At 39.7% G+C, this 9,969-nt stretch overlaps 1 protein-coding gene across 3 annotated transcripts; it reads right to left on the bottom strand.

Moving 5' to 3' along the window:
* Nucleotides 1-2,526: 2,526 nt before the first annotated feature.
* LOC126597440 (probable magnesium transporter NIPA2) lies at nt 2,527-7,123 on the bottom strand. 3 transcript variants are annotated; one of them, XM_050264238.1, is made up of 9 exons: nt 6,674-7,123; nt 6,353-6,551; nt 6,136-6,192; nt 4,421-4,511; nt 4,098-4,258; nt 3,900-3,994; nt 3,642-3,779; nt 3,051-3,143; nt 2,527-2,937 (listed from the first exon to the last, which is right to left on the bottom strand). In XM_050264238.1, the coding sequence occupies exons 2-9, from the start codon at nt 6,477-6,479 to the stop codon at nt 2,764-2,766; spliced, it is 936 nt and encodes a 311-aa protein (XP_050120195.1). In that variant the 5' UTR covers nt 6,480-6,551; nt 6,674-7,123; the 3' UTR covers nt 2,527-2,763. The 3 variants fall into 3 exon arrangements, with proteins under 3 accessions (XP_050120195.1, XP_050120194.1, XP_050120193.1); XM_050264237.1 differs by having other exon boundaries at nt 3,867-3,994; nt 6,353-6,543; nt 6,674-7,122; XM_050264236.1 differs by having other exon boundaries at nt 3,867-3,994; nt 6,674-7,121.
* Between the last annotated feature and the right edge of the window lie 2,846 nt (nt 7,124-9,969).

Genomic DNA, 9,969 nt, shown 5'->3' with positions numbered 1-9,969 from the left:
AGGCAGCTCATTTTGAGAGCCCAGCTTGCTGTAACCAATAGTCACATGACGTCATTTAGCCGTTGGATTTTTTTTCTAAGGACGAAAATTTAAAAAAAAAAATTCTAATTTTTTTTTCTATAAATACCTAAGCCTTTTCTACACCGTTTCTCACATCATTTTCACCATTCCATACTATCTTACCTCTTACATACTATGAGTTCTATGAAGGCACCACTCCACTGAACCCCATAAATCACGAGAGTTGTTCTTCAAAATGGAAAAAAAACTTCATCGAAGGTTGAACAAAGGGAATCAAGCCTTGATAAAGATAAGGAATATGGAGAGTTACTCACTTTAGAGACACGTGTCACTCGAAATCCTCTCCGAAAAATTATTGAGATTATATAAAGATAAAAAAATCCGAAGGCTTAACCATTTAGGGAGAAGTGGCATTCAAAATATGTCTAGAAACCTTATTTTAATATGGTAGTTTAATGTAATTAACCAATAAAATTAAAGAACAAAATTAAAATAATAAATTATTGGATAAATTACGTAATACCCCTTCAGGTTTGAGGTCTATTACAATCTCATACAACATCTTTAAAACATTTCACTTTCATACCTCACCTACTATTTTATTTCAATATAGTACTTCTGTTACATTTTTCATCCATTGATCCTTTAAGAGTTGATGTGATTGCCACATTTGTACCACATGGCAAAAAAAAATATTTTAATTTTTTTTTTAAAACCTGAATCTTCTCAAAAAAAAAAAAAAAAAAAAAAAAAAAAAAAACGCAAAACCCACCCCACTTTCCTCGCAACCCCTCCCCACCCCTCTTCTCCCTCCCTCCCGAGCCTCCCAACCACCTCCCTCATCTCCAACCCCTTCTCTCTTCTCACCCTCATCTCCCTCAGAACCCCCGCCAAGCCGATATGGCCTCGTTTTGACTTTTCTCCTACGCCAAGCACATCGACATCAACTCTCCCACCGCGTACTCCATCACCCGGTCCGAGATCTTCATAATCATCTTCACCAGTAGCAGCACAGTCAGCCCATGTGCCGCAAACGCCACATAACCCTCGAGGACTCTGCATAGCAACTCGATCGTTGCGAGTGCACGCTCCGAGTAGCATTTCTCAAAATCTGCCAATACGTTGATTTTGAGGGCACATGAGTAGGCGATCGGATTTGGGAGAATTAAAACGACGTCGTGGTGGATTTCGTCCACGTTGCTAAGGGGTGATGGGAGATGGGGAAGGGTGGGAGCCAATGAAGGTGAGGCAGTCGACGACTCTGTGGGATCTGAGGAGGAAGGCGCCATTTTTATGGGTGTGAGTTCTTCTGGGCATCAGTTGTGGATAGAGAAGAGAGCGAGGGAGAGAGTGAGGGTGGGGTGCAGGAAAGGGAGGTGAGTTGGGGGGGGAAGATGGATTCTGGGAAGGAGAAGATGGGTGGGAAGGGGTTACGGGGGAAGGTGGGGGTGGGTTATGCGTTTTTCAATTTTATTTTATTTTATTTTTTTGTTGAGAAGATTCAGTTTTTTTTTTTAATTAAAAAATTATTTTTTTTGTCATGTGGCACACAGGTGGCAGTCACATGGTACAAATGTGGCAGCCATGTCAACTCTTAACGAATTAATGGATGGAAAATGTAACGGAGATACTATATTAAAATAAAATAGTAGGTAAGGTATGAAAGTGAAATGTTTTAAAGATATTTTATGAGGTTGTAAGAGACCTCACCTAAGAAGGTATTATGTAATTTACCCTAAATTATTGAGGGGTTATTTTATAGCCCCCTTCAGTTGGAGATGGTTTATAAATATGGTCTAACACTGTTCATTAAACAATAATTCTTGCATCGCTGTACTAGGGTTAAATATAGCCCATTCGGTTGGAGATGGCCTTAATGACACACTCCGACCCAAAATGTCCACTAGGACCCCGAATCGAGTAGTGATGGCCAACAACTCTAGGGCATAATAGAAAATGTGAGTGGGCAAAAATAAAGCTTTTCAAAATCATTTCATTTATCAAAAGTTATAACCCCTCGTCGTAAAACCTGTATGGCTCGAGCCCACACCACATCCCGAGCCAGGATGTGACACTTAAATCATTGGTTTAGGGCATGTTTGGGTTTTTGCATTGGTTGGATTTTTTTTTTATGAAATTAAAGGTTCGTTTGAAAATGTTTCTTTAAATTATTTTTGCTCAGAAGCACTTTTGTTTTTTAAAAAGAAAAAAAAAAGGGACAACTGGTGGCAAGCCACGGTTATCCACCCCTTTCGGGGGCCAGGAAGACTCACATAGGCATTTCAGCCACCTCCTAGCCATAAGTCTGGCTTCCACACCAGCAACGGGTTTCAAACCCGAGACCTCCAGTTTTTAGTTTTAAGGAAGCCTCGTAATCCGTCATTTATTACTGGGCCACCAGTTCATGGTTGCTCATAAGCTCTTTGATCTGAAAACACTTTTATTTGAAGTACATTAAATTTTTTTTTTTAAATGCAAGTGCATTTTGAAAAAGCACACAACATATTGTCTTCATCAAAAGAATTTATAAATTTTATTATTTCCTGTAATTTAACCTCATCAGTAATAGATTCCCCCAATATGTTGTAAATCTTATTTAATCAACCATACCCTACAAACAACAAACTGCATCCTGGTTGCCTGTAGACCTCGCCATCCATAAAAATGTATCTTTTTGCTAAGATAGAGTTCCAAAACCTGAAGGATGATGCTGTACCAGTGCATAAACTTCACTATCTGCAGCTATCGGGAATTCGTGGGGGAATCCACATGGCTCGGACTTTGCACGACGAGGGGTTCCTTAGGCGAGTCATCTCCCATGTCCTTTGTTTTGTGAAGGAGAAATGTACCGGATAATATAGTGATGAAACCACACAGTTCAGTCACTATCTGTGATCCATTTTGTGACACCCCGTCCTGCAACCGAAGGGAGGGTAAAAATTGGTTTAGTATCCGTAGAAATGATTCTCATTGATACCAAAAGAACGAGACAACTCAAAACATTACAAACATTTTGCAAGTAAATGTACCTTAAACAAGATCACACTGGCAAGAATGGTGAATGTTGTAAACATAACGTAGTAGACTGGAGATATAACGGCAGTGTTAAACGTGTCAAGAGCCTGCAAAAATTGCATTAGACAATATAGATTAAGCATTCGCCGGATAACTACAAGATTTAGAGTCATTTAAGTGCACGGTATCTAACACTAAATAACTGATTCTTCAGAACCCCAACTCTCTGTGTTTCTATACAGCATAGGTTTGAGTTAAAGGTGACAAAATGTGCATTCCTGTCATAAGAATGAAAAGTTAAACTAAACTCCGTTGAATGAGCAGAGTATTCGGAAAATATCACAACTTAAGAGTCTGTTAGATTCTATAGCTATTGGTGTATGATTTTTGTACTGCAAGCCAGAATCAACAAGAAATTGAAAAACGAGTTGCAGAACAATGAATGAGAGTGAGAGGAAGAAGATGGAGTCGTTGCTCCAGTTTCCTTGATGCACGGATTCTCTAACTTTGTAGATAACGGAAACTATAATGGTGACCAGGAAAAAAGGACTTTAACATAATCAGGCATAGAACCGAATGAATGTAATTTCTTGGGAACCATATACCTTGTTTAAGTAGTTGACCTGAAAAAGACAGCATACCGCCAGTACCAACACAAAAAACCAAGTCTCGAAGTATTTAAATTGATTTGTTCCGGAAAATGTCAGCTTCAAAGCTATTCCCACTGCTTTCACACTCATAACCTACAGATGAATCAGATATAGTCGAAGGATTGCTTTAGGTACACCTAAATTAATAACATTAACAAGCTTCAAAATTTAGAAACAGACCGTAAGAGATCCCATGAGTGAACAAATACCAACATATACGATCATGTGGGTATGCCCATAGCGTGGCACATACCAGAAAATGAGGACAGCAACCAGAATCAATACTATACATGTGTAGATGATGAAACCTGTGAATAACAAAATTAGTTGTACTAACTCCGTCTTGGATGTTCATAAACTAAGAGGCTAGGATGTTCATAAACTAAGAGGCTAAAGTAAATCTGCAAATACCTGGCTGCGTAGCATGCTGCCACACTTGCTTAACAGAATGTATCGGTGTCTCTTGTGGAGCATGCAATACAATACTTGTAGAACCCACCACGCAAAGAACGCAACCAAGCACACCAAAGATATGCAATTTTTCCTCCAAAACAAAATGAGCAAGCACTGCACTGAATAAAAATATCGTCCTTATAAAAACACTCACACGCAAGCACTGCTACCACAACAGCAGGTGCATCCACATGCACACGCCCATATGTTTAATACATGAACTGGTAGACAAATGACTTAACAAGAATAGACAACGAGGGCAGTGTCCAGATGTTTCATACCTGACAATAATACTTAAAGCTCCCAAGGGAGTTACGAGAATCGCTGGAGCAAACGCATAAGCAGCAAAGTTAGCAATCTCCCCAACAATCACTGAGAAAGAGATTAACCTCAGAATTAGTAAATGAGCATTAACCACAGTAATTCTCTGATAAAAATAACAGGAATAATGAAAAGGCTAGGAATTTCTGATTTGGATTTGCAAGATAAACTAGTGCCTTTAATATTCAGAGCCTGAAGAATATTTCCCTACTTATTCAAATAGTTGGAGAAATCCAAATGCAATTCTGACATTGTTTGCAATAATTTGAAAAAAAACAAAATTCCCTCTTAAAAGGACATCTATAACATTGGATGAAAACACCAATTGGATAATCCCTTCGATTTTACATAGATTTTCCAAGCAAAAATGTAATTTATGGACTGAAAATTTGAGGCAGTAAATGAAACCGCAGTATCAGCCCCTCGTTCCAAATAATAATTGCATACTTCCCACTGAGAAACAAAGTCAATGTTGTCGCTGTTCCGTTTTCTCCCACATATAGCCCTTCGGCCTAGACTAAAAGTTATATCTAAATATAATGTAAAAGATCCAGACAATGTCAGTTGAATATCATGTAAAATGGCGTGATCAAAAGCACTCCTAATCCTTGACCCAAAGCCACCTTTTCTACAGAAAGAATCATGAAGCAAATGCTTCCTGATCGGATCAAGGTGAATGTAATTGTTTAACCATTTCGTGCACAACTTTCTGTCCATCAGCATCATTACTATCTGCATTTCCGACCGTCGGAGCAAAGCTCACAAATGAATTTCTCGAGTATAACCACAGAAAGTGAAGAAATATCTCGTTCTTTTGGTCTGCCTCTATTTTAATGTTTGGGCATATAAATTAATATAACTACTACAAGGAAGGCTTCCCAATATGACATCAGCTATTTCTATCCATGTAAAGATTTTGATTTGTGCCTTTAGTGTGGTCTAATAAAGCCCCATAATCTCAAATTTTTGAAGTTTGATATCGACAGTTGGCCAAAACTCCTCCAAAGTTGTGTCCTGACAAAAGAATGCCTACTATCGATCTGGCTGACTTTGATATTTGAAGAGCTGATGCCGATAGCGTTTAAGGAGGCTAGGAGACTCATCACTATCCAAATCCATATTCAAATTTGGTACTGAATGAACTTATCAAACAAAGCCGAGCAGTATAAGCCCTTCTCCAGCCTTGGAAAAGCAGCAAACTGTAGAAGCTAGGGCATTGTTCGCTTTGGATATGAACTCTAGTCCGTTCTTAGTGGAAACCCACCGCAGAGATTGAATGTTGACTTGGCTTATTCCGCTATAAATATGTCGTCTGGATACTCTACCTTGGCCATGCAGCCGACATATTACAGGTTGCACAGCCACACTGCTATATTGTGTAGCAAAGCACAGCAACAAACAACATAAAAAATTGCAAATAACTAAATGACGATGGCAGATGCAGCCTTTCATTGCAAGGAGAGAAACAAACTCATCGCACACAAAAAAATTGGCAGGCAGCATAAGAATTTTTGGTTGAGAGTAGTTTTTTAACTAGTTAATTGGTGGAAAGAGGCAAAAGAAGGGCTGCATTTAGAAACACATCCAACAAGAATCCAGAAAAAGAACCAAAATATAACTTAAAGAATGCAACAATGCTAACAAAGCAATTAGAAGAAGAGATGATTAAACTTACTTGCTATCATCCCAGCCCACCACAAGGGTTCATACAAGTACGTATATCCTCCTAATCCTGATTCCGAAAATCCACAAACTCGGTTAGCAAAATATCGATGAAAACAATACAATTCAGTAAAAGTTACATAAACACAAAATTGTAGGCCAATTTCCAAGATATTTGGGATTCAAGACTCTAGATAACGATGAAGATGCAATGGAAAAGGGAATGAAACCTGCTCTGGTTCCAGTAGTGCCGGCTTTTTTAAGACCTTTCTTCTTGATGATAAAACTAGTGCCAATAAAAATGCTTGAAGAAACCGCGAGAGTGAGTCCATGAATATTGTCAGGCGATAATCCCATTGATCACACAAAATATGGAGAAAGACTTTGCAGGGCCAAGGAATATTATATCCAAAATTCCAAACTAATTTCCTGAATCCAAAAAATAAGGCCAAACAGATCACACAAATAACACAAGCAATCCCGTAATAAATACATGCATTTACAAAAACACATTAAAATAAATATATAAATCATAAATGTAAAAAGCATACCTTCTTGGCACGCTGCAAAAGAAGGCAATGGGAGTTAAAACCCATCACCACCATGATGTCTGTAATTTTTTTTTTTTTTACATGCGACGTAAAGAAAGTGATTGAATTGATGAAGATGGTAATGGGGTTTCTGGGAAGAGAGAGAGAGAAGAGAGTGAGAGAGATTTGGTGGATTATTGTGAGGCTGAGGCAACGGTATGTCCGTTACGTTGGCGTCTGAGAAACGAATGCCCTCCGCATCCCGCGTTCTTCTTTAAATAAAATGCCTTTATGCTGTGTTTTTTTTTTTTCGCCTTGTGCCGTTATTTCAAATGGAAGGTTAGATTTTAGCTTGCCTTTATCAATACAGCTTTGAATAGCATCACGGAACACGATGCAGTTCTTTGTGGTATGCTTATTCGAGTTATGGTACTTGGAATACGTTTTTCCTTTCAACTCTTCGGCCTTAGGAATGTTGTGTCCTGGCCGAAGTTTGATAATCTTTGACAGCAACAACTGGTCAAAAATTGCATCGGCCTTGGTGATATCAAAAGTGTAAACTTTTGATGTTTTAATTGCCTCTTCAGAGGCCAATGCTTTGCAAACGTACGGTTTATCTATCACTATCTCGACTACGTCCACACTTACGTATTGGGAATCCTCACTTTCGGCCGATGCGTAGCTAACCGTGGGATTTTTGTAAATCGTTCCCTGGGATGGGGACTTCGAGATTTTTTCCTCTGGGAGCATATAATCATATTGCTCGACGTGCTGGGCCAGTTCGTACATATCTCGGAAGTTTGCCCCCAAGAATTTCTTTTTATATTCCACATCCAAGCCGTTCAGAGCGATTTTGACAACTTCAACTTCAGGGAGAGGTACTCAGCACCAGTTTTTGGCCAATTTGAACCTCTTTAAGTATTCCATTGGCAATTCGTCAGACGCCTGAGCCATCCTAGCCAGTGATGAGATTGACATTTCCATCCCCGGCTGATAGAATTGTTCATGGAACTTTTTAGCCAGTTCCTCCCAACTCTGGATGAAATTAGGCGGGAGGTTGATGTACCATGCGAATGCCGAGCCTGTCAATGAGAAGTTGAATAGTTGCAGTTTATAGAAGTCACTTTTCACATCTCCACATTGCGCAGTGAACCGGGCCACCTGCTCTAATGAGGACAGGGACGATTCTCCAGCAAAAAGGCTGAAGTCAGGGATCTTAAAGCCTTTGGCATACTCGAACTTTTCCACATAAGCTAGGTATGGATGGATGAATTTCGGGAACTTTGGCCCCTTACTTTTCCACATAAGCTAGGTATGGATGGATGAATTTCGGGAACTTTGGCCCCTTTTTCAAGGCTGAATCGATCATCCTCTGGACCTCAATCATATCGATGGATGTTGTTTCCACTTTTTGGTTGGATCCGTCTGTCCTGCTGCTTGATCCTCTTCTTTTTTTCCAAGTTAATTGCTTTGAGCCAAGTAGACCATGTTTCGGCCTGTAGCGGATTACTCTTAAGTGGAAGTTGTCAGGACTGATCAACGAGCCCACCTTCGAAGGCTCTACTCACCAACATTTCGAGCAATCTGGTGTGTGTATCACCATTATTTCGTATCACCTCGAGCAAATTGTTCATTTTTTGGTTAACTGTCTGTTCAACCTGTCGAGATTGCTCATCAAGTCGTCTTCAAAGAAATGACCTATTTAGGGGACTAGAGCCATCCCCACCATCTTCATCGCAGTCCTCCACTATCCCTTCAATGAAAACACATGCGGTTTTGTTGCGAATTTCTATGTTGCGAGGTTGGGTACCGAGATAAACTTCCTTTTCTCGGTGTGTTACACTTGCAGCCTCTGATGTCACAGCAACAAGAGGATTTTGCGCATGTGACAAATTTTGTCCGGGGCTCTGAACTGGTAGGTCGGTCATTGACTTTCCCATGATTGTTTTCTTTTTAACCGATCATGTTTCGACGGGCATGAACTTTGTAGTTTTAGAACTGAGTCCCATCGAGCGTGCCAAAATGTTGACCCTAAAAACTACCAAGCCTACGTGGCGCACAGGCCGAGTAACTAATGAGCTAACGACGTCATTCAATTATGTGTGGGGTGTGCCAACTCGTTGACCGAGCTCGGCCAGGGAGTAGAATGTGTTGCGTGGCGTTGGGCGCACTGCTAACTTCTTAATCTTGCGACTGCGGCCGAGGAAGGAACACGTCTCGGCCTTCAGGTTCTAGAGCCTGAAGACAAGGCTGCTAGTTCGGCGAAGTTCGAAAATCGACAGCGCCAGATGTTGGAAGTATGCCCACAAAGCCACTCATTTGATGTAATAGCTTTTGGAATACTTAATGTATTAAACTTTTATATGTTTAATGAAGGGCAAAGCTTATTGTTAATCACTATTTATTGTATCATGTGTTTAAGCAATAAGGGAATCCAAGGAATGTATTTGATCTAAGAGATAAATGATTTAAGTAAGTTAGATTAACGAGACCTTTCTCTTATGTTCATTCCTAAAACATTCCTAGCCATAGGATTGCCAATTGGGCATTGACAATCCGCTAAGGTTAGTATGTGTTATGTCGACTCAAGCGTGAGTATGACTAGTCTCAAGTCATTTAGTGTTTGACACTAAGACAAACACATAGGTGCTCGAAAGAGTAATCGAGTACACTGAACAACGATCAAAAGAGAGTTCGAACATACATGTCATGTAAGAACTCGATAGTTGCAATATGCAAAGTAGTCATTTGACCTGAGGCATCATAGATGTCTAATGGTTAGGTCATTGACCTTTGATCATGTCAAAGGCATTCCATTGGAGTGTCCATGGCATTGTTGGGGTCAAGCTATCTAGTCATGTAGGCATATGAATGCACAACAAGGGATCTCTAACCTTCCATGGTGGAAGGAGAATACTCTAAGATATGATTCGAGAGTCTTTGGCCAAAGCATATGAATATGACTTAGGAAGTTTGTTCCAAATCATATTTAATTGAATCATATAGAGAAGTATCACATTGGATAGTAGACATGAAACAAACTATCATTCAAACAATGTGATTAAGAGTATTGTATTAGAGAAGGACCGTATTGCATTGTAGTTGTGACTGGATAGGTTCTCCAACCACTTCTAATTAGCTTGGGTAACCATGACATGCTGCTAGGTGTCACTCATGGTTTGTGGAAGCCCTAAAGATTAGCAAACACTAATTTTAAGGGAGAATTGAAACGTGGTTTCAATTCACAATCGATCGTTAAGAGTAACAATCGCCCACTACCTCGCTAAATGGAACCTAATGGATCGTACACTGAGTAA

Source organism: Malus sylvestris, chromosome 13, assembly GCF_916048215.2.
Source record: "Malus sylvestris chromosome 13, drMalSylv7.2, whole genome shotgun sequence".
NCBI lineage: Eukaryota > Viridiplantae > Streptophyta > Magnoliopsida > Rosales > Rosaceae > Malus > Malus sylvestris.
Note: the sequence above shows the minus strand (reverse complement) of the source record. Positions and strands in the feature narration are given on the sequence as shown.